Here is a 26,161-nt window from a genome sequence, read left to right as displayed (position 1 = left end):
AAAATCAGACGAGTTAAAAACCAGCTACGAAGAACCTCAGAACAATATTAAATTTAACTTTTTAGAAATATATTTTTATTAAAAGATTCATAACTCGGGTTGTTAATGTGTCACCAAGTTCTTTCTGGTCTCAAGTTACTCAGTAAATCTTTGGCTTTAATTTTATTAATCATTAAACAAAATCTGACAATTTTGAAATGAGTCGTGGATCTTAATTTAACATTAAAATGTATTAATTTTTAAATTCGTCTTTAGTTAAGGACGTATATCCCCAATTCTAAATAACCCCCAAAACTCTTTATAGTCTTAAATAATTCGTAACATTATTGACTTTTATTTTGGCTATGGATTATTTATTGGGAGTTATTAGGGTTTGGGATATATGTCCTTAACTGAAGACAAATTTCTTAAAAGAAATAATTTACTGTTAAATGAAGATTCATGACTCATTTTAAATAATTCAGATTTTATTTAGTGATTAATAAATTCAAAGCCAAACATGTACTGAATAATTTGAGACCAGAAAGAACTTGCTGACGTATTAACAACCCGAGTTATAAATCTTTTAATAAAAATATATTTCTAGAAAAGTTAAATTTAATATTGTTCTGAGGTTTGTAGCTGGTCTTTAACTCGTCTGATTTTAATGATCAAGAGCTCAAATGAAAGCCCTTACATTACTGAATATTTTAAGCCTAGAACGAACTACAAGCGTTAATAAGAACTGGAGATATAAGAAAAATAATTATAAAAAAATTATCAAACTACGAAACGTCCATAAGAAATGTATGGTGGAGAGTTTTCGTTTGAATATATCTTCTATAGGAAAAAAGATATTTAAAAACGGATTTCGGCATTGAAATCAGTGTAAAAATGTAGTTGGTACTGATGTGTCACAACACTATCATTATATTGAAAAAAATTATCTATGTCCAATATGGCGGATCCAAGATGTCGGCCAAAAACGTGTTCCCTATCAAAATGAAGTACTAACCACCCAAAAAATACAGGTGGTGGTCCCAAGTCAATATCTCGAAAAATTTGCATAACAAATGCATGTGAAATATGTTTTTTTTTTATTTGTCCAATGTTGGAAAAAGCCGCCATTTTAAATTGTGATTTTAGTGGTTTTCTCGTGCACAGATTTTTGGCAACTTTTAGTATGTCATTCTGCAAACCCAACACTACAAAATAAAACCATAAAACGTTTTCTTGCAATTTTTTTAACGATCCCTGTGTAAGTTTTTTTTAGTTTGCTTGGACTAATAAGAAAAGCATGATAAGCCATTTACTGCTGATTTTTGTTTACTTCAATACAGCTGATTGTGATTTATCACTAAGCCTGTGCGCAATATTGACATTTGGATGACTTATTTGCCAGTCAATTTTGCAATCTACTGTATACTATATAAAACCAGGGATAACGTTACCTATAATTTTTAAGACTTGTTAGTTACTTCTTAGAATGTTGAAATAAATTATTTTACTGTGAAACCTTTCAAATTTGTATATTTTTAAGCGTATGATAAGTAGTAGAATCATGGGAGTAGGCTCAAATCAAAAGAATTTGACTTAGAATGGGTGAATAAACTATAAAGATTTTTCTTCTAATTTAAAGGTTATTGTTATGTTGAAGGAATGTTTAACATGAAATAACCACATTGACTAAATAATTAACGATTCAACCTTAAATGGAGAACTGCTTTGTTTCAAAACATACGCTCAAGATTTATTATAACTTTCTTTGTAAATTTTATATCATTTTTAATTTGTGATTTATTATAGTGTTTGTTTAATCAAATTTTTTTTTAAGTGAAATAACCTCAATGGCTACTCTTAGAAAATAACCTGGGAATAAAGATGAAATAGGTTCATACAATAATTGATGATTAAGCCTATTTTGATAGAATATGTAAAGTCAATCGCACCTTATGATGAATACCACCACATAAACTTACACTAATTGTAGTTTTTTTTTATGCTTATCAGAAACAAATCTAGGGTTAGGTTTGGTGCCTTTACTTACACTAATTTTGTTAAACCTTTAAAAGGAGTATAAACTTAGAAATAATAACTGGGTCAGGATGCTTTAGCGGTTTTGACCAAGAACTAAGCTTATCTCAACACACCTTTATTTGCCTTTTCATATTTGACGAAGACAATTTCCAAAATTCCAATCAGGGAAGCCTTTTTTATCATAATTAACCACAAGACCAAACACCACAGCTACCTTAGTAAACCAGTATTTATTCACAAACAGTTATATGTTTGCTGCCTTTAACAGAGTTAAACCTCTGGAGTGATTCAAATTATTTATAAAAAATAACATCAACAAAAGCAAACAAAGACAAACAAAAAACTTTTTTACACAAAAGATATGGTGTACATGGATATCTATTCTGACACATAGGCCTAGATAAAATAATTCTGAGTTTGTTTAAATATTACAATAATTTGTTTTACATTTGAGCTTTTTAGGGACTTATGTCCCTACAAGCAACTAGTATATGTAGTATATATGTAGGTGTATGCAGTATATATGTAGTATTAATGTATGTGTGTAGGGGAAGGAAGAAGAACTAGGTAAGGATAAAATCGTTTTCTGACCAGCTTCTTCAGCTTTTTTACACATTACTTGATTGATTTCATTTCTTTGACATTTTAAGTACCATTGTAAATTTTCAATTAATAAGTGGAAAGAAAGATTTTTAACAAATAATTCACCCAGGAAAAACTTTTCAATTAGTGAAGAAAGAAATTCTCAATACATGACTACTCAAGTGGCTGGTTAACCTTCCGTCGGGCGCATTGATTTTCAAACACCAAAGGGCGCTCACGGAAGTTACCTCCGGGAATACAAACATTATACAATGATGAGTAAAAAACATTTTAATAGCAATAAAACTGTAAAAAAAACATTTTTTATGAGTTATTACACTATTACTTAAGTAGTATATCAAATAGCAAATGTTATAAAAACAAAAAAAAATAAAAATACGTAAGTGTTGTGGATAAAAAAGATTTACTTTTTGTACTTATACAGTACTATCGTATATTAGAAAACAAATTTGAATATTGTATGACATAAAACACGTACACGGTCTAATAAAAATAATAATTTTGTACAAGGACAACTCATTCAATCAAAGCTCTTAGACAAAAATTGCATCAGTGTATGACATAAAAACACCTATGGTATTATGAAAAAAGATAATTATTTCATAAGGACAACTTACTTAGTCAAAGCTCTTTAGAAAAAATTGCAATGGTGTTTGAAAAAAAACAACCTATTGTCTAATGCTAAAAGTCATTTGTTACAAAGACCACACATTTTGTCAAAGCTCTTTTTCTTGAAAAAAAAGCTTACCGAACTCACGCACCATTAGTTCTTTCTTCTAAATGTTGTTCCTTGTCCTCCCTTTCAACACTAGCCAACAATCTCGCAATTAGTTCTTCTTCATCCATTTTATAATATCACTAAATACGGTCAAACACAAGGGCACACACGGAACTAGGCTCCGGGAAACCCGTTGCATCACAGGGCGCTCATGGAAGCTACTTCCAGTAGTGACGCGAACCACTCCCCAAGGTCGACTGACAACTGGGAAAGGGGTAAGAGTATACGAAACCGACTCCGCAAAAGTGGTTCGTGAGGTCCACAGCCCTGCCGAACACATACTATGGTTTTTATAACGAAAAAAGTAGTGACCCGGAGGTAACTTCCGTGATACACCCGATGGAAGGTTAAACATAGTGATACTACTTGGGAACTTTGGGAAAGGCTAATTTAAAAACAAGAGGTTCTAGATAGGTATTTATTAGTTTTTTAGACAATATAAGACTGCTAGAGTTATAAACTATTTCAAAACTGTAATTAGACTAGGAAAATAAATCAATAGACTGGTTATTTAATGCTTCAAGTAGTTTGTCAAGATGGTGGACTCTCCCAAGTTTCAATAGTGTTCATGAATAGTCTGTGCACATCCCAACAGACCTGCAACGCATCATATGGTATTCATTACTTTACTAGAGACCTGAGAGTACAGTTTTGCCCATTCCGATAGACTTTTAGGTCAAGTAGGTACACTTCCCAATAGACCTCCTAGAAAATCCAATAAAAAAAAAGTAAAAACACTTGTGTTTTATTTTGTCTTTTATTTTATTTTATTTTGGGTGAAGTAGAGTATGAGTATAGAGGTCTGCACCATTTCCAATAGACCTACAAGAAGATTGGGGTATTGTTTTTATATTTTTATGCAGTGAATTGAGTAGCTGTGTCGGTAAGGTAGACACAGATTGTTCAGCTGTAATTGATTTTTGCATTGAGAATACAGTTCTTTGTTTTTAATGACTATTTGAGTATAAATCATGTCTAAGGAAGAAAATTGCTTTGTAAATAATCTAGTCTTTGTAAAAGTCAGAGGATACCCTTTCTGGAATGCTAGATTACTGCTGTAGATGAAACTTGTAACAATACTAACATGATACATGATACATGATACATGATACATGATACATGATCTCTCCGTCCGTAGTCCTTTGCCTTAAGGAATTGGACAGGTCAGGGTTAATACAAAGAATAACCAAACTTAAATACTAGTTTTTGTCACCGTTAAGGTAACTTATGTCTATGTCATGAAAACTTAACTCCATAGATATTTTTTCAATTCTAATTTGAATTTTGTTAACCTCTGAATTTCAAGTAATTTTTTCGGTAGGGCCTGGTACAATTTCATTCCCATGTAATCTGGTTTGTGTAAAAATGTTGTGAGTTTATGTTGGACTCCATGTGTGCCCTTTGTTCGGGTGTTGTAAACGTGATTTGTAAAAGTTGGTTTAATGTTCTGTGATTTTATATAGCAAACTGATTCAAAGATGAAAAGTGAATGGACTGTGAGAAAGCCAAGTTCTTTAAAAACATTTTTGCAGCTGGTCCGAGGCGGCATGCCCAAGATTGCTCTAACTGCTTTGTTCTGCCAAACAAAGATCTGCTCAATATTTTTATTCACAGCTCCCCATAGGATGATTGAATACGAAATGTGTTGTTCTATTAGGCCAAAATACACAAGTTTAGAGAGAGAGCCAGGTTTCCGAAGGTCCTTATTCTTCGAAGTGTAATATTTCATGTCATTTCATTCATTATTTAGTACCTATTAAGTTTCTTAAAATGTTAACTTCTATTCCTACACCTTTGTTAATAATCACTCCTCAGAAAGTCTGGCCTAATATTCATTTCCCTAATTTATATAATTTCATTAATCTGTTTAATTAATCATTAATAATATTCATTCCATAGCCTATATATTTTTTTTTTTTTACAAAGCCCACAACCTAATTATTTATTAAACATGTAAGAGAATTGCAATACATCAAAATTTCTTATAATATCATTTCAAAATTAGTCCTTAAGGAATCAAAATTTAAGAAGCAGTGAAAGTGATCCCATGTGTTCAACAATGAATGATGTGAGCATTAAGATGAAAAGAGAAGGAAGCCATTGAGAAGTTGAAATTGTTAGAAGAAGGAGTCAAAATTTTACCTAAATCAAATTCATTCATCAAGAAGACCAGTTTAAAGTTATATCACAGTAGCCTAAACCTCAAGAGGACTCAACTCCATCATTATCTTCAAATAAGTATAACCTTTTCTTTAAATTCTTTTAAATTTCGTGCTAATTGGACTTACCTTTTGGACAACACCAAAATTAGATTTTTCATTGTTGGGATTGTGTAAGTTTAACACCTTAATTAGGCCTATATTTGGACACTATCAAATTTATTCATTCTTAGCATTCAAGCCAGCACGACACCCTACCCTGAGATATATCACATCTAAATTATTTCAACCTTCAAGTTATTATTCAAATTTATCTTTTATTTCAATTTAATTTCAACCCCACACACCATTGTCAATCCTTTCATTGTAACGTCAAGCCTTTTCTCATTGCATGTTAATTGTTCATTTGTTTAAATAAAACACAAATTGTAATTCATATCTTTGTTAACTTATTAACTTTAAACATTTATAGAATAGGCCTAACCTAAAATGGATATTATAAGGTGAGTTTACAGAAGAACATAAACCCCTCGAGCCAATGACCCCTCCAGTTTTTTTATTTGTGCATCCCAGCTCAATTTATCAATTTACCCCCTTACGAACAATGTTGTATCATCCGCAAAGAGGTAGACGCTGTCCGTATCTGTTATATTATTGATGTAGACTAGGAAAAGCAGAGGTCCAAGGACAGATCCCTGGGGACGCCATTGGAGATCAGTTTTTTTGTTGATGAAATTCTTTCAGTTTTTGAATTTGTGTTTTTTTGAATCTCAGTGACTTGGAATCGGTTGCTCATATAGGATGTGAGCCACTTCAACGCAAGTCCTGAGATTCCAATTGATGCCAATTTTTCCAATAGAATCGCAGGTTCGACACAATCAAAGGCTTTGGAGAGATCAGCAAAACAACCAACTACTATTTCTCCAGCCTCCATTGCATACTGCTGTTGATGAAATAAATGAGTGCCAATTTTGTTGATTTGTTGCGTCTGAATATTTATTTGAATATTATTTCATGTGAATTGATTTGGGACAAATGAAAATGGTTGTGTGGAAAAAATGAAGTCTGTAACTACTCAAAAAATAAATTCAAATATACATCAGAACTAATAGCTAATAGGAACTAGGAGCTACAAAAAAGCTCTGCTAGAGATTGGTAAGGAATATGAGAAATATCCACGATCTACTCCAACCCCCTAACAAGAAAAAGAACTCTTCCAACTTGATGAACCCCACCAATAATAACTCAACCCCAAAAAATTTACATACACCAAACTCCCCTCTTATAAATCAACCGAAAGTAACACCTAAATCAAATTCCATCACAAAAAATGTTGAAACTAGTAGTAGGCCTTCTAAAGACATTGGTCCTGGCTTTCAACGCTTATTATTTTAACGTAATTATTTGAACTCTTTTTGATAGATGCATAGTTTTGGAAACAATTTAAGAACAAGTACAAATAATCCTTCAGTTACTAGAAGAGAACACTGAAGACAAAAAACTGTTACAAAAACAATGAATCTGTCCAAACTTACTTTACCCAATTTGATTTTTTAACGGTTTACAGCTTATACATTTTATAATGCATCATGTATGGCAAAAATAATATAAATCATTTTATTACAAATAAAGATATCCACAGCTATAATTCTAGGAATGAAAATAAAGTAGTATTACCAAATCATAAATTAGAACTATTTTAGAGAAAAACTTCATATAATGGTATCATATTCCTAAATAACATACCAAATCATATAAGGAGCATGCAGGATGAAAGAGGTTTCAAGGTGAAATTAAAAGAACTTTTAATACAGAGGGCACTTTATTCATTTTATGACCTCTTTAACTTTAAATAGTAGATCTTAAATTAGCTTTACCTGAAGCTGATCATGATGATTTTAGCCTTCTTAGTGAATATTGTTATTGTACGTACATCTTAAATATCTTACTTGTTTGACACTATTCATATAATTATGTATTTACAGAGATATGAATAAGGATTTTTTATTTTATTTGATTTTATGTTTTGGCAGTCATTATAATTCCGCCATCAACAGGCTACCAAAAGTATCCACTTCTTGAGGTATCATCAGAGTAAGTCATACACATTTCACAAATAATACAAAAATAAAGACAAAATAGTATGATTACAGTGGCCTATCAATTACCAATGTATACACCACTTTTATGGGTACAGGGGGGCAAAACGGATACTGTATTTCCATCCAAAACTCAAATTAACCCAAAACAATACTTTCTGCATATACTATGTATAGGGTGAGAAAGTAAAATTTAAATTTATTTGAAGGGTTTTCAATACCAAAATTTCAGTTCATGGAGAATTTTGTCCCATAACATGTTTTTGTATTAGAGTGATTAAGCTGTTTCCAATCTGGAATGATGTTGTTATGGTTGCAGATACTCTTACGACCCCTTCTCACAATCGCCCAATGAGTGCCCGGAAGCTGAGTTGGCAGTTAATGCTGGAGACTACCTCCTAGTATGGGGAAACATGGATGAGGTACAATAACTACTGTTGGCCGTAGAATTAAAAAAGATTTTGGTCATTTTGAGCTAATATAGAAAAAAATACAGTATTAGCTCTGATTATAGAACATACATAACATAGTGGTCTCAATTGTTAATAAGTAAACGTACTCAGGTTTACAATAGCTTCTTTAACATGTTCAATTCTAAAATAACAACGGCATACAATCTCCTATGGATAAGCCCCTATCTCCTTAACCTAACCTATACCAAACTCCTATGGCTTTACCAACATGGAAAAGGTATACTTTTTTATACTTTACTTTTACACTTTTCATTAAAATGGCGACAATACAAAGTAGGTATAGGTAGCCAATTATGAATGGAGATGAGTGTAGGTTGAGTGGCGCGATCTTGTAGTCTTGTTAGTGACTAAGGCCCCTATTAGCCGTGAGCAACATGTGGCGCAGCTAGTGGAGCCGCCGGTGGTGACGCCGGTGACCCACAGCGTTTGGAACCTGGACACTAGTCGCGCGACACATTCGTAGCTCGCTCAAACAGCGGAATTCACCACAACACTCTAGTGTCAAACATGACGTTGAGTGACTGCATCCACAATTTGCACGTCACTATTAGCACTAGACATTGTTTATCCAAACTAAAGACAACTAAAAACGCTAATGACACAAAAAGGAAAGAATAAACTGTTAATAAAAAGGTCACTGGTAAACAAAGTGAACAGAAGTCACCAATTAATAGAACAGCAATATGGCGAGGCACATCTTAATCGACTCAAACCATGATGTAGACTGTGTGGCATGCTTCGTTTTCACGTTAATAGCGAATGCGAGCGCAGAATGTGGCATCGCATGTTGCCCACGGCTAATAGGCTCCATATACTGCAATGCCCCCCGACTGCCTGGACACTAAAACGGTCGCGACACATGTTGCCGGGCAAAATCACTCCCGGCAACATCTCGGGCAGCTTTTTCGGCGTCGCCACCGGTCTCCCGGCGGCTAATAGGCACCATTTGACTCCATGCCCCTCTACACGTCCGACACCGGCGGCTCCACTAGCTGCGCCACATGTTGCTCACGGCTAATAGGGGCCTAAGACTGACATATTCCTTAGACATAGCTGTTAATTAATAGCCCATACAGCTAATGGCAACTAAGGGACCTACAGTTTATAGTGGAATCCGAACCATATTTTTGCCTTGGTATTAACAAATTGGTCTAATTACCAGGATAGTACTGCGGATAGTCGTAGTACTCACTAGTGCGGACGTCAATCCACACCAGGGAGTATCACATCCACAGTGCATGCCTATAAATATCCACAATTCCTGACCTCCTAGTAGCTGGATTACAGGACAACGCCACCGTCCCAGTCTAGAGTAGTATAGAGGCTTAAACTGGCGGGGCATAAAGTAACATAACAACCCCTCCCTCGTCATCAGCTATGCTTGAAGAAATGAAAAATTCTTTATTCATCCGGATAAAGTTAGGACTAACCTTCCTTACACTAACCTGACAAACATAAAATATACAAATACATACAATTACAAAGATATAACTTAATCTAATTTATATCTATATATTTAACAAATAATGCACATTTCTTAGAAAAAAAGTAATGCAAATTAAAAAGCACATACAGACACTCACGAGTACACACACCAACAATCGCGCAAAGACACAAAAGGCACACCTAGGGCACGTCTGTTGAGACCATCTGCTCAAAGTAGAGATTTCCCAATGCCTCCACAAACTAGTTTATATATTTTTTTAGAGCAATGGTATGTTGACTTTTATCAACTGCTGGTAGATTAAATATGAAATAATTAAGTTTATCAGCTCAGCTGCTCTGTCAGTGCCAACTTAAGTTGATGTGCACAGTAAACATATTCATTGTTGTTATTGTTATGTGTATAGTGGCTCTATACTAAATTTATAAATTTTTACATCGCCAAAGATAATACCTTTATAATGGGTTTGAATACATCGCTAGTTTTCTGAGCTAATTAATATTCATTACAGTTACAGTTTCTTGCTAAACTCTGATGGAAAAAATGTGCACTCTTTTTATAATATTTTGACGAAAAGAAAAATTTACGGAATGCTTTTAGTACATCAAGAGTGTTGTACAAAATGAGGAAAATGTGTTGTTAACCTACACAAAGGGTTTCAGTAACAGTTAAAACAATTATTTCCAAAAGTTTATAACATTTTTAGTTCATTTACTCATCTAGGTGTATGAGTAGTGGTCAAAATTTGGAAAGAACATAGTAAAAAAATAAGGAATGCGGGTCTATCAGTTTTTAGATTACATGTAAATTACTTCCCGTATCAGTTACTATTTGTGAACGAGAATATCTGATTATAAGATTGATTTTTGCACAGGATGGATTCTACGACGGAGAACTGCTGGATGGTCGCCGTGGGCTTGTGCCTTCCAATTTCATACAAAAGCTGGTTGGAGATGATTTGCTAGAGTTCCACCAATCAGTGATTCAAGGCCTGAGAGATTGTGACGACAGTGCCTCAACCAACATTCCTCAAGATCTGGACTATCATCAACTTAACACAGGTTATTACTTAGATAATCTTTTGTAAGGAATTAGAGACTGAAATCTAATTCGACGTACCTTATCTCCATGTATCGTACCATATTCTTAATTATGAAAAACCTTCACTCTTCATAAGTCATTACTTCCTAATAGTTGAATCCTTTAGAACTCAAAGCTAAGAATACATAGGCAAAAAGATTGATTTTCATCATTCTATATTCCGATTATAGAAATACTATTGTTATTTATATTTACGTCACAATCTCAGTTGTATAGCACACATAAACACAATCTAATTCTTCTAAGACCATAGACTATTGGTGTGTTCTGGTGTATTCTGTCAATTTTGTTCAGGTAATTGAAAGTTTTAATATCCTAAAATGAAAAAAAAACAAATACACTTTAAAACGTACATTGTAGGAATTTAAGTCAAATAGAGATCGCTAAGTAAAATGCAAACGTTATGTATTATGTAAGGTATTATTCTAACTTCAGGCTATCGATTAAATTTACCTTAGTAAAATCACAACTACAACACAAATTCATTTCAACATGCACATATTTCTCCAAAAAAGAATTCAAGCTTCTGAAAGTATCCAATATTTCTTTGCTAGTAAATATAAACAATACCATAAATATAGTGCAATACCTTCATAGACATTGAAATGAGATTCATTTGCTAGCATTCCTTTATACTAGGGTTGGTCGAAGAGGTCTCCAACCAGCTCCCGTCCCGGCCACTTAAGCTAGTTCAAATCTGACACCAACCACATATACTTTTTCAATACATATGTTTAATCTCTAATCCAGCTAGTTCCCACACCTATACATGATTTATGCTTCGGATGAGCATAGATTTTCCTCACATCATTATCAGCTACTACAACAAGACTTATAGTTGCATATGGGTGGGAATCAGGTAGAAAAGTAGTGATTTTAGTCAAGATAACAGCATTTATATTGGATTTGAGCTAGCTTACACGGCTATGACGACAGTTCCTCATTGGAGGTCTTAACAAGGGATAAACATCGTTATTGTTGCTATAAAAATGCATTTGAATTATTTGAATGTCATACCGATTAGGCTATAAAAAACCAATTATAAGTTTTCTTTTTAGTTTCATTCAGTTTTTATTAAAGTTATGAATTCACTGTCCTTTTTTAATTTACAAATCCATTTCCAAACTTTGTAGTATGTGATTAAAATTGTTTTTAAATTTAAATATAATCATTTTAATGTTTTTAAACATAAAAGCTTTTTATTTATACTTTATTAATTAAAACAAAATCTAATTTAAATATATATGACTGACTGCAAACGTACAATGAATGTCTTATCTTAGGCTTCTTTATGTTTTATGCTTAAAAAGTTGATGCATGATTCCTTTTAGACTTCCTAGATGCCATGAACCCAGCAAAACTTTTGTAATATTAGTGGTATATATCCTCGTCCTTGATAATGAGCACTTAAGAACTCTCAGTTGTCAGAATTATCAGATAAACACCAAAATAACATGTAATAGTATATTTCATAACAAGAGTAGAAAGCGAGTCATTACATTTGAGATCATATTTAAAGTGTGAGATTTATCGAGCACTTTAAATGGTCGAGAATATGTATAGACCAACTTTCAATTGTGTTTTGAACATTACTTTTCACTTCACTAAAAAGACTAATATTATTTTCTTAATTAAAACAGACATTGGATATGTCTTTATTACAGTTAAGAACATTACAAACTCATAGCATTTTTTAGGTTATGCCTATGCCATCAATTTAAATTTAATATTTACTTTGGTTGTATAGATGTGGTTGTTGAAAATTGAAACAGTTGACAAAACATTAACAAATCTTTGTTTGTTTACGTCGGCAAAATACAATAGATATAGTAAACAATACTTTCGCATGGTAAACATTCTTATTCCGTAGTAAACAATGTAATAATGGATTTTCGCAGGTGATAAACATGCAAGGAAAACAGGTCATTTCACTGTAGTGTAGCGAAAATAATATTACAGTTTTGTAAAAGTTACTTTTTTAGTAAATTTTCCTTATAAGGAACATTAGAAAATTTCCCATGTAGGTAATACGCCATTACCATAGGTCTCCTCATGTTAAGACCTAGGCCCGGGTCCAATTTACTTTTCTCTTTTTTATGTCCCCAGAGTAAAAAAAAAACATCCGTCCAAATTCATATATAAATACATAACATTCAATCAAAAATAATCCGATTTTCATTAAATTAAGTACAAACATGTAAACCTACGTGTATTCGAACGAGTTTGTAAACTAGCATGATCAAACTATCAGTACGGGGTTTTATGAGGCAACAGTAATTTTTTTCATACTTGACCCTTGAAATATAAAATTTAGCAATGTTTTCAACCCATCATCTAGAGCTTAAAGAAACAAATAATTGTCTACATTGAAACGTTGTTGTACGCTTAATGGTTACAAAGAAAATTCCAAAACAATCTAAATTTAAAATTCTCATGTTGTTCTTATGGAGAATTAGTAAACTGTTTGCTTGGTCATGGATATATTTTGATCAAAATTGGTGAACTTAATTATTTCATAATTAGGGTTGTGGAATTCAAGCCCTTGAATACTACCCCCTCCGCGTTCACAACATCACTATGATATACATATTGTCAAATGTTGTAGTTTGCTTGTTTATGGATATATTTTGATCAAACTTGGCAAATTTATTTATTTTGTACTAAGCTATCAATATTTTACTCAAAAACACACTTTATTAGTTTCCTTGTAGCAGCAAACCTAGGTACTCGTTAAACCTAAAATTATTAAAATATATTTAACTGAAAATCAATTCAGACAAATGGAAATTCGCTTAGTCGGCAGGTTTGCTGCGGCGGGGGTATTTAGATTTTTTTCTGTGTGCAACAAAAGATGTTATTTACTGTAAAATCAAGATTTTTAAATACATTTTACAGACCCATATTTGACTTTATAGGCTCTATATCCATTTTCCAAGATTTCTTGTGTCATAACTGATATGTGTTTTAAGGATTATGTATTTGAATTGTCATCATCATCATATATCTTTCAAGATCATTCATATTGGTCAAAACAACTTAAAGTATAAATATATCAAAAGTAAGTTTTAAACTTTTCAGAAAATTAGTTTTGGAGTATTTTGTTGGAGGAAGATTTCTCATTGACTAGGGATCTCCAACCAAAATGATTTTTTAGTTCTAAATCTATTCACACTACATATTTTTTTCAATTGGCAGTCACTTGACTGCTTTACTTTTGTAATATTCTTTGTATTTAGTGACCATGGTTGTTGTACACTTTTACCTTGTGTATTGTGCACAAGCACACATTGCTGTTATGTGTCATGTGTTATGTGTTGGTGCGTGTGCATGCTGCAATGTTTTTGCAATCAAGGGAGTGCCAAGAGGAAAAACAAGCGAATACCTCCAGGCAATCGTATGTTTTGCATTTATTTCCAACTGTTCACTGTAGTTTCCATCAGCAACCAATTCATGCGCCTCATTTCATTGTTTGTTTTTAGTAATTTATCAGCCATTCTGCTTTATGCACTGCTTCTGGTTTCATAACATTTCTAGTTAATGTTTGAAAATCATTTAAACATGGGTTTTCCAAACATTAATTGAAAATAAAATTAACTCATACATTGATGGATTTCCATGCAGTTATTATTGCTACTAATATATTCATATTAGATAGTTTCACAGACCAACACAAATAATTCTTATAAAATAAACATGACTCACTCAACTATTGTCGACAAAATGTATAGAGTTGTGATAGCTAACACTAGGAAACAATAAGAAAATAACACAAATATTTGAACCTTTCTTTGTCTCCAAATTAAGGAATGAAAGTAGACAAGTAAATGTTTAACTCTTAAACTCTTAACAAGGGTTTCTAAAGAATCTAACTTAAAAAAATAAATGTTTAAAAGACCAATATAGGAAAGCAAATGTAGGTCCAAGCAAGAATCTACATCTTTTACATGACCAGGAACCTTACCATATCTTGTCACCTCTAGGGCAACTGTCCATCAGCAACTACCATTGTAGAAGGATGTTTTTGTGTTGAGGGGTACTAGGTGGTGATTGTAGTTGCTGTGAAGAGCGTCTTTAAGGACAGATTGGTTTTGTTCAGTCGCTTCCCTTGAATGAGATATTTTTTGTACTTATTTGTGTTTCTTCTCTGACTTATGAGAGTGAATTGAGGATGAGAAAGTCTATTATGGAGTATTCCTTAAGCTAGTTGAAACTAAAAAAAAAACACTATGACTGGAGATATGTTATTGTATATGTATATGCGCTGGACATATGAGCGCTCTGAAGCTTTTTGTCTTAAAGTTGTTAGTCAGATCTTTGAAGACAGAGCTATATGCTACCAATTTTTGTTTTCCATTGAAGTGACCTTTGGTTATAATACTACACACCATTGCTTGTATTAGTCTTTTTGCATGCCAAGAAATTCGTCATGCAATCTTTTAAAAAAAGTGGGGTTTCACAAATAGCTTCTAAAAGCCATGACCACACCAGCAGTATTTCTTCTTGAGTGGTGGAAGTAGCCGGAGTTGGTATCGCAAAGGCCAAAAAACTGTCATTCCTTAGCCCCTCAATTACCTTATACATATCTGCAAACCATCATAATGAAAATTGAGAACAAAAGTCACAAACCTTCGTGGACAGGTCGGTTGAAGTCAAGAGGATCGGCGTTATAAATGCACCTAGCATATTAGATCACAGAGGGAAGTCAATTACGGACCACAAGCTTATTTTTTGTGAATTGATCCTAAGAAAAGAACAAAAGAAACCAAAGATGATCAGATATAGGGATTTTTCAAAATTCAATGTTGACCAAGCGGTAAGAGAACTTTCTGAAATAGATTGGAAAAAGATAACGATCTTACAAGGAGTAAATAATATTGAAAATGCATTGACCAATGAAATTAGAAAAGTATATGATAACCACGCACCTATAGTGTGTAAAAGGGTAACCAAGAAAGTAGCTCCGTGGAGAAATGATATAATTAAGAAACTGACGAGGGAAAAAAATAAATTAAGGAATAGATATTGGAAGTCAAGAAGTGATCCTGATTGGCATAAGTATAAGGAAATAAGAAACAGATTGAATTCAATGGTCTGGCATGCGAAAAAAAGGTTTTTTACCAACAAACTGTCGACAACAAACAACAGCAAAGATTTCTGGAAATGTATAAAGAATTGCGAAGTTTATAAGAACAATTGTATAGAAACTATTGACGGTTTTGAAGCTAATGACATTAATGAATATTTTACAAAAATGGGGTCTGGTATCAAGGCTGATGAAGAAATTATTAAATTTTATATGACTAATAAACAAGATGAAACAAGAAACGAATGTCGATTTAGTGCTGTCACCGAAGCAACTGTAAAACTAGTGAGGAATCAAATAAAGTCTAAAGCTGTAGGCAGTGATGAAATATCAATAGACATGTTAAAAGCTGTGAGTCCGTTTGCTATTGAAGCAATCACACATCTTGTAAATGAGTCACTCATCAGTGGAGTATTCCCGAATGCATGGAAGCAAAGTATTGTCAGGCCATTGCCAAAAACAGCTGCACCAACTAAGGTAGAAGATCTTAGACCAATATCAATACTTCCAGCAATATCTAAAATATTAGAGAAAATAGTGATTGACCAGATATCCCAATTTATGAATGACAATAGGCTGCTACCTAAACTACAGTCAGGTTTTAGAAAAAACCACAGCACATGTACAGCTTTGACCAATTTATTCTGTGACATGATTGATGCCAAGGACAAAGGGAAACATAGCTCACTTGTCATGCTTGATTACTCCAAAGCATTTGATTCTATGGACCATAGTATGCTGATTGCAAAAATGAAATATATGGGTTTTAGTGATAGAATCACTACCTGGATTCGCTCTTACCTTATCGACCGAATGCAGGTTACCAGATTGGGTAGTGAAACATCGTATCCCCTCGTCAAAAAACGGGGCGTTCCTCAAGGTAGCTGTTTGGGGCCTGTACTTTACACGCTTTACACAGCTGACTTTCCCAGCTGTGTAAAACATTGTACTGCACACTTGTATGCAGATGATTCCCAGTTGCACTTGTCTTATGAGCCTGGTTACATGAGTGAGGCCATCGACAAGATCAACACTGATCTGGAGAACATCTCCAAATGGTCTAGCATTAATGGGCTTAGGCTAAATCCAGACAAGTGCACTGTACTTCATACTGCCCCTGTGAACCTAGTACAGACACTGAGAGATAATGGCTTGAGCATCAATCTTGATGGCAGGAGTCTGGCAGTCTGTGACAAAGCCAAAACTCTTGGCGTCATTATTGACAGAAATTTGAATTTTAAAGATCACGTCACGCATGTCTCCCAACGAGCAATAGGAAGACTGAGAGGTCTGTACAGGTTCAGAGGTATGCTGCCTGAGGCTGCAAAGCTTCAACTCATGCAGTCACTGATATTGTCAGTAGTCTACTACTGCTTCCCTGCATATGGCAATAGTATCACTAAGGAAGACATGTGCAGAATACAGCGAATTCAAAGCTCAGCAATCAGATTTGTATTCTGCCTAAAAAAATTTGATCATGTATCCCCTTTCCGTGAAGCAGCCGGGATGTTGCCCATGGAAGCCATGTGCAGGTTTTTGACGTGCTGCATGACTCACAGGGTACTGACTCTCCGTGAGCCCGACTATCTTTGCGAGAGGCTTTCTGTCCGGGATGAGGTCATACAACGTAGGACACGTCATGGTGGGAGGCTTCACTTTCCAAGGGTCACCTTGGAATTGGGAAAGAAAAGTTTCTCATATTTCGGACCCACATTGTACAACGGACTACCCGAGAGCCTAAAAACCGTTGCATCCAACAATACCTTTAAGATTAAGATTAAAAAGTTTTTAAAAGATATGCATGTTTAGTTGTAAGTGCAATAGGTTAATGACAAAAGTTGTTCTGAAAAACTGACATGTATCAGAGAAACGCTGGCTAATAAAGACGTTTTTATTTATTTATTTTATTTAAACAAGAACCATTCAAGTTAAAAAATAACAGTGTAAAATATTCTTTTACAGCATTGCTTACCAAAATGATGCTTTTGACATCTCTTTCTTGTATTGCCTTTTTGTTTCCTTTTATAGATATGTTTTCGCAACACTGGACTGATTTGCCCCTATCGAGATGCTCTAGAATGTCGAATCTTTGTTCCATTGTCACAAATATATGTTTACTTATTTCACTCTTTTTAGAAGACATTTTGTAACAGTAAGCCCGCATACAGAGCTCACATTTACTCACAAGTCACAAAATTCACCCCTGTGAACAATCTAATACTGCACAGTAAAAAACATAATGAACATAATGTGTGAAATCACGGATCAAAACACAGTGTTTAACACAACCCTTTACTGTAGGAAAATTGTAACCGATCACGTAGAAGCACCCGTAAACTAAACTACGGAAACTAAAAATTCAAGTTGAATCCTGACAAAGGTCATTCGCTTGTGACAATGTGACTTATCTCCCTGAGACCAGCTGGAACATCCGGTGGCCACTCTTACTGAACCCGAACTAGAGGTATTCTTCTGTAATAAAAAGAGTTAATAATGCCAGTTCAAAATAAAAAAGGACAATATTTCTTAGTTGGAGACAGTGTTATATAATTAGGGTATATTTGTCGAATTGGACAAAAAAAAACATTCAAAATACAGACTATAATACCTAATGGACCTTACAGGGAATCTAATAGGCCTTAGATCATCATGAAGAGGAAGTATTAAAACAACATTTTATACAGAGGAAATCAGTTAGACTAAGACTGGTTATGCATATTTGGTGGAAAAGACTTTTTAATAAAAGGGTAGAATGTTACCATAGACTAACCAACACAAGTAGACTTGTCATCCAATTGCAAATTTTGAAGCACGTTTTTCGTGTCTAGTTCATGTTCGGTGACACTGGGCGCTAGTGTCGACGAAATTTTGTTTATATTATTTTAGGGTTAATTTCTTGATTTGTGCTTTGCTGTTTGGTTATATAACTAGGGGACAAGTTATTGTTTATGATTAGATCGTATTATTTGGTTAAACAAGGTTTTAAATGACTGTAATAACTGGAAACAAATTGTAAACAAAACATGACCTCTACATAAACCGTACAGAACTAACAATAAAATTGTCTTCAGCTGTTCCATAAGGATGAGAAATCTACTTGTGGGAGTATGTTTTATCTATGATGTTACTAGTTCATTGGATTAGGTATGATAAAATTAGTGATAGATTGTTGGCCTGAGATAGTGATTTATTGGTGTTATTTATAAGAAAAAATTAACACTTTGCTTTGTTTTTAAGTATTCATTGTGTTGTTGCATAATCATAAAATCAGTTTTGCGGCTTACAAAACAGGATGCTTTTACCAGTTTATCATCAGTAATAATGTAGAAAAGAACAAACTTTGAGTTCTGTTACCAGAATTGTATAATTTGTGGTCCAACTATCTAATTTTGTGTGTTTTCCCCACAAAAGTGGGTCTGTACCATAAGGGTATGTGTGGATGCCTTCCCACCTCTCACCTGGTGACTTACTAAAACAACCCCTCTTCTTCTTGCCCTTTCCCTGACAATGAGATCACCTCTTGGTATTACTTCATGTCTAGATAAGTTCTGTCTTAATGTTTCGGTTCCTCTATTTTCTCATCATTTTCACCTTTGGATCTGCCTTCCTATCAGGTTTCAGCTGGTCTCGCTTTCCACCATGACTAAACAGATTTACAGTGTTGATGCTCTGTCGCAATGATGTGCGTTAGTTGAGTGTTTTGTTGTCTCTTTTAGCTTACTTATAATAACATTATATTTAAAGAGCTTTGATGTGAAACATTATAATGCTAAACTCATCCTAAGCCTGTTGTCGTGTACCACGTGTTGTAATAATTATGATATCAGCAAGTAGGAGGACTTGCAATGGAGATACTTGACTACTCTAAAAAGATTAATGTTCCATCAGAACAAGTAATGTATCATGAAAATATGAACAACTGTACAAGTGCAAAACCCTAAAAACATTATTTTTAGATTGAGACCTTTTCTTTATTTATGTTGACTAATTTTACCACTACAAGACCTACATGGAGAATACACTTTTCACCAATCGAGTTTAGAATATTTGTGCACTTAACCTAACACAAGTAGACGGTACAGTTTTGACAGAGATAACTATGCCAACTCTCTGCCAATCAGAGGGATGCCTTATAATCTCCCGTAGTCTTCTTATTATAATAATTATTAGAATGTTTCTGAGAAAATAATTATTTCCCACCTTGAATTTTTGTTTTTATACACATGATAATTTTAACCTGATTGTATGCATCGTGTGGAGCTAAAACGTTTTAAAATTTTACATTTGACTAAACTATTTGTATCTTTGCTGTTTCCAGGAAAAAATTTTAGTCCTAGACCAAATTTTTATTTGATACAGTACTCATCTTTGCTTCTAGTACATATAGTAAGTTTTGTTTCGCTATGTATGCCTGTATTGTAAGTATTTCTGATTTTGATATTCATCTTAATGCGTTTCATTTGCTTGCTTACTTGATATTTTAGCAACTTTGAACTATATAATTATTTCTTCATTTTTGCTCATTTTGTATAAAAGGTTAACTATGACATAAGGTGTGGTAATAGTTAAGACTTATTGTACAACCCATAACCCAACCATAAGAAATGATTCTATGTTATCCGTTTTCATACTTTACCGTTATATGTTTTTGTAACAAATTGTGAACTCCTAATTAAAAATTCTATTTTATGTTTAAGTTATATTATTTGATTGGAACGGGTAACTTATTTAAGTAGTTTTACTTATTCTTCCTCTTTTGTTTCTACAAATATAACATAAATATAGGGTTTACGCTTTCCCTCTTTTTGTATTTTTATATGTTTTGTCTAATATTTGGGTTTAGTACAGGGTGACTGCCGGGAACCGGACGTTTTTTAAATGAATAGTACAACCTTATTTTATATAGTAAAATTATTTAATTGTTGAATATATATTGGTGAAAACATACCATTTCAAAAAACATATGTTTTATGGAACCTTTTATCCTAGTTTGGGTTTATTTCTTAAAGATGATATCATGCATATGATGGCCGTTAACCTGGATACAGGTTTCCAACCTCTGGAGAAAATCATTACGCACTCTCATCAACATGTCTTGCCCAATCAAATTCACCTCTTCGGTGATTGCATCTTTTAGCTGCAATAATGTTCGTGGTTTGTGAACATAGACACGAGCTTTCAAATACCCCCATAAGAAATAGTCACAGGGCGACAAATCTGGTGACCTCGGCGGCCACGGCACGTCACCAAAACGTGAAATCAACTTGCCAGGGAACATCTTCTTCACAACTCACATCGATGCAGCGGCAGTATGTGCTGTGGCCCCATCTTGTTGGAAGTAAACATTTTTCACGTTTATTCCTCGCCTCCGAATTTGTGGCTTTAGATATGTTTCCAACATATGAACATAGCGTGCAGAATTCACTGTCACTGTGACTCCATTTTCCTCAAAAAACTTCGGGCTCCTCATCAAAGCAGTTCTCACTGTGGCGATGTTGTCTGGTGTTCTCACTGTTCTTGCTGGACCGGGTGGCTTTTTCTTTGATACTGTTCCTGTTTTTCTGAACTTGTGCACCCATCTTAGCAATGTATTCCGGCTTGGAACCGTGTCATTTCGCGCAATATTAAAGTGGCGTCGGAAGATACGCTGTGTTTTTGATAACGGATTCGCCATTTTTAATAAATGTGTCATATGCAAAAACACGATGCTGCACTGACCACTGATCCATCGTGACTAAAATGGTAAAGCTCACTCAAAACAATGACATAACCTCAATCTCCCTAGCACGTGTAGCAACAATGTAACAGCTGTTGCAAATTCGTCCGGTTCCCGGCAGTCGCACTGTATTAAAGTTGTATTTTAGACTCTGCAGATGAATTTTGAGCATTATGCTTAGGTAATTTAAACACTCATCTGCACCAAATAGAGCTAAGATCAATGAGATAATTATATCTAAAATAAGACATGCCATCTGGCCAAAACCCCTAATATAAAGGATAGTTCGCTTAGCTACTGTATTGTACTGTACTGTTCAATACCCCCACAATACCTTCTGCACTGTATACAGAACATCATATTTGTTGATGATATTTTCGGTTAATTTTTTTCTTATGATTTCTAATCTGCATTTCATTATTTGCCAATAATATATTAAGAAATAAGGAACAGATACATAATTAATTCACCTAAGAAAAAAGTTATAGGCAGTTGAGAATCCACTACTTGTTAACAACACATAATTGAACTTCTCCATTTAAATTATTTTTGATGTTTAGTTTGTATTAATTAAAGGAATGGTTGCAGTTTCTTGAAGGATAATTTATGCAACAATTCCTCTTATTAAACTTGATGTTTCACCCCTCTAAGGTGGTGGCCTCATTAGAAAAAAAATTAGTAGAATGGCTGTTACCAAACGTTCTAAACCAGCCTTGTTGTTTCTTTTAAAAAACTAACCTTTGCTAGGAACAGGTAATTAGTGAAATATTTTTAAAAGTCAGCTTTGTTTGGTAAAATGAATACCATAAAAGTGGTATATATTGTGATGAAAACAGTTACTAAGCAGTTGTTGTCTTGGTTTCAGAAGAATACAGCAAGAGAGTGGTTCCTGATATGGATCTAGCTGATGCTTTGGATGATGAAGAAGAAGACACTCATTCAGGTGAAGGCCCAGGTAGCTATCATTATATAGAAATAGATTTACAGTAGCATGATGTTATATACTTAGTTCCCTAAGTCCTCTTTTAATCTATCATTCAGTCACTGTCAACTGGACTCATAACCACACATGGCTATTAGAAATTTAAAAAAATACCTCCGCCGCAGCAAGCCTGTTGACTAGCTTTTACCTTTACCGGTTCTTTATCGTTGCCCAGCCATAGCTGGATAGATTGCGTTACAAAAAATTAAAACTTTAAAACTTTGACTATATACACTATACAAGGGGGTGGATCATGATGTCCAAACTGAGTCAGGGGTTTCAAAAAATTCCCTGATGGAGTAAAGGGGCCTAGTCTTCAACTCCCTAGACATGTGCGCTACAAACGCTTTAACTGTTAGGCCTCTGATCTCAATACTGAGACCATTATACAGCTTTATGGCCAGAGTGGGGGAACTATTTGCAGTCTTAAATCTATTAGCAGTGCTGACTAAGCAAACTTTAATTTGTCTGATTGGTTTTGCACTAAAGTTTCCCCTTAAATATGTTAGGTTTATTTAAATAACATTAGGTTTAGTCATTACTTAGGTTTGCTACTACAAGGAATGTCATAAAGCGTGTTTTTTTTTTATGTAGATAGCTATAAAATAAATAAATTCCCAAAACTTTTTCAAAATATTACAGTTTCTTATTCTCCATAAGATTTACAAGGGAAAATTAAATTTATAGCTTTATTGAATTTTATTTGTAGCCATTAAAAATGCTTCAGTATACAAAATTACTTTCTTTTTGTTAGCTCCACAAAAAAAAAACCACAACAAATTATATTTTGAGTGTCAAAACCGTGTTCTCCATAGTCCGATTATCCTGGTTCAGGAACTAGTTGGAATGAGCATAGATTTACAATTTACATGTTAGTACTGAATTTCATCAAAATTGGATGGTTTTTACTCAAGTTATCGTGCTAACCGACACACACAGATATTAAAGGTAAAAGCCTGCTCTTATCCATTGATGATAATAGTTCTTATACAGTAGGCCTACATTACCAATGTTGTTTTCACTTTACACTTTAATGGTATCGGCTGAAAATAATTAGCTTATGAAATTCGTTAAACTGTAGGTGTCTTAAAACCTTCTTTATGGTTTTTTTTATTTATTTTTTTTTTTTAAAGGTACTTATGGTTTATTTTCTTCATGTTATCTCAGTAATAACTGCGATCAGAACTCAGTAAATATTTAATATGTTTTTGCCAGGTATATTGCATGCAAGAAGATTGCATTCATTTCATGTATAGCTGCTTGTGCCTTGCATCACATTCTGTTATAGGTCTGCTCATGTTCTTCCTAGATTTTAACTACCTACATTGAAACTACCTTTTTTTTCTTGTCAAGATTATATTCTTTTAATCAATACAAGCTATTATTTCATAAAGCTGTTCACATGCTATCTAAAACATGTTGTTTCCATTGTCTCATAAATCTAATTATCTCCATATACCAAAATATTAACTACTTATCACCTAACAAGATGGTTTGTATGAAAAAAACTGCTACACATGAAGCAGTTCAAAAAATAAACACTCAGCAAGTTTACATTTAATTACTCACTCTCAAAACAGTAACAACTAATTGAAAATTTTGCTTTTTCATATCAAATACGAGTTTTAATAGATATTATTTTTTTAAATAAATAAGTTTCTTAAATTTTTTTGTAATTTTTAGTGGTTTGGCTCATATAAAATTTATATTTGAATAATAATGTGTACTGATCACAACATAGATAATGAGTAATGACCAAACCATATTGATCAGCTATACAAATTCTGCTTACTATATTATTCAAGATGTATCAATCGGTAAAAATGAACAAATCTGCTGATACAATTGGTATTACAGAATACAGACCAAACCAAAACCTTTGTGATTGCCATTCTTTTATTTAAAAAACACCAAGTGCATTCTACAGAGTACAATTGTGTTTTTAAGATTGCTTAAGAATGGATTATCAGTATTTACTGTTTATTTCCTTGTTAATGTCAAACACTAGTTGAAAACCATTGAGATATGCATTATTATTCCATCATTACAAAAGTAACCATACTATTAGATTACCTTTTCATTGTTGCCTGTTCTTAAATAAGATGTTTGGGTGTCACCCTATGCACATTTTGTTAGGTTGTGTGGCATCTTCAAGGGGCCTTCTTAAGCTATCTTCTTCTTCTTATCACTACAACCATTACAAATCTTGAAATCTATTTACACATGTCACTGTTATCTCGGTTGGGATGCCGGGAATGGCATTCATTCTTTTGTTTATATACCTGTAAATTACAACTTAGATACACAATAATACAAAAAAAGAAGAGCATAATAAAATCCATGTCCATAAACAACATGCAAGCCCAATATCATCGCCATGTTAACTAACAATCAACTGGAAGTGGCTTGTACAAAATTGTCTGTAAACTACCATGTAACAACCAATACATAGGCTATAAAAACCCAACAGATCATTTGTTCAACAATTTAAAGAACATAATACCAGTCTTCGTAACAACCCCACATAAGTGGTAGCCAAACACATCAAACAAAACCCAACTCACACATTTCCCAATTCCCTTGTGATTCTTAACAAAACTCACTCAAAACCATTAGCGAAAGTACAAGAAAGATACCAAATATACAAACATGTAAAGATAAATGGATATAAACACCCCCTATAAAAGAATTAAGAAAGATTATACTAGCTCAACACTTTTCAAACTAACCCCTGTTCATTCAACTACAAATTCCAACAGTAATTAACATTTATAAATTTGACTCTGTATCATATATTTTAAAAAATCCCGACCTTATCAAACAAAATTCTCATGTTCATAATACAAGGAATAAAAACGTTGCTACCATAGATTTTTTTAGACTGTCTAAAACTCTTATTGTCTCTTACTCTTACTCTCTCTAACTCTTAAAGTCATATTGTAATCTCACTAAAAATATACAACAAGCTACATTTAATAACAAAATATCCTAAACAAACTTTTAAATCTAAATTCTACAAATGGCTTTTGAACAACCCTTTTTATTCTCTAAAAGATTTTTTTGAAATGCCTTTTATTAATTTTTAAGTAGAGCTAGCAAATTTACCAAATTACTGTTGGATTTAGTTTGTTATGGGGTTTAATAACTTCCATTATTCCAAACGCCTTGCATTTTTCTTAACAATAAGATTATTTGGTTGTAATATTAAAGTATGTATTGTAACATGTCTCCTTGTGTGTAGTATTCTTGTAAATATTTTATATTGTATTAATTAACTGACTATGCTAGTTTTAGCAGTTTTCGGACATTGTCAATAATTTGTATAAATTCACAAGACAATAAACACATTTCATTTCAATATACAACATTGAAACTGACACAATAACTGGAAACACATCAACACCCCAGCAATACTACAGAGATCAAAGCAGCTGCCATAAACCTGGAAACCCCAACAGTAGAGGGTGAACTGTTGAACAGCTCAAATGCCAACACTTCCAGTCCAAGAAGTGAAACAGAGGAAAAAAGACCTCCTGTCGTCTCCTGGACTTGATTGATTGGGATACCAGTGACATGTGTAAATATTGTTGTATATATAGCCACTGTAGTCTTACTAGTGTTAGTGATAAGAAGATAATTTAAGAAGACCCCCTGAAGATGCCACACAAGCTGGCGAAATGCATAGTGTGACACTCAAACATGTTACT

General features: G+C 33.5%; 1 protein-coding gene across 20 annotated transcripts in view; it reads left to right on the top strand.

The window, feature by feature from the left end:
• LOC129005589 (RIMS-binding protein 2-like) overlaps positions 1-26,161 on the top strand; it is a 208,159-nt gene that overhangs the window by 60,820 nt on the left and 121,178 nt on the right. For 9 of the 20 annotated variants that reach the window (XM_054434533.1, XM_054434529.1, XM_054434526.1 and 6 more), the window contains 4 exons: positions 7,975-8,077; positions 10,447-10,633; positions 14,026-14,067; positions 22,338-22,427. In XM_054434533.1, the coding sequence (XP_054290508.1) occupies positions 7,975-8,077; positions 10,447-10,633; positions 14,026-14,067; positions 22,338-22,427 (422 nt within the window). The remainder of the gene's footprint in view (positions 1-7,974; positions 8,078-10,446; positions 10,634-14,025; positions 14,068-22,337; positions 22,428-26,161) is intronic. The other 11 variants (XM_054434534.1, XM_054434524.1, XM_054434523.1 and 8 more) reach the window with 7 other exon arrangements.

The sequence above is a fragment of the Macrosteles quadrilineatus genome, unplaced genomic scaffold (assembly GCF_028750875.1).
Source record: "Macrosteles quadrilineatus isolate MER2022 unplaced genomic scaffold, UCM_ALF_1.0 Scaffold_24__1_contigs__length_1734639, whole genome shotgun sequence".
Taxonomy (NCBI): Eukaryota; Metazoa; Arthropoda; class Insecta; order Hemiptera; family Cicadellidae; genus Macrosteles; species Macrosteles quadrilineatus.
Note: the sequence above shows the minus strand (reverse complement) of the source record. Positions and strands in the feature narration are given on the sequence as shown.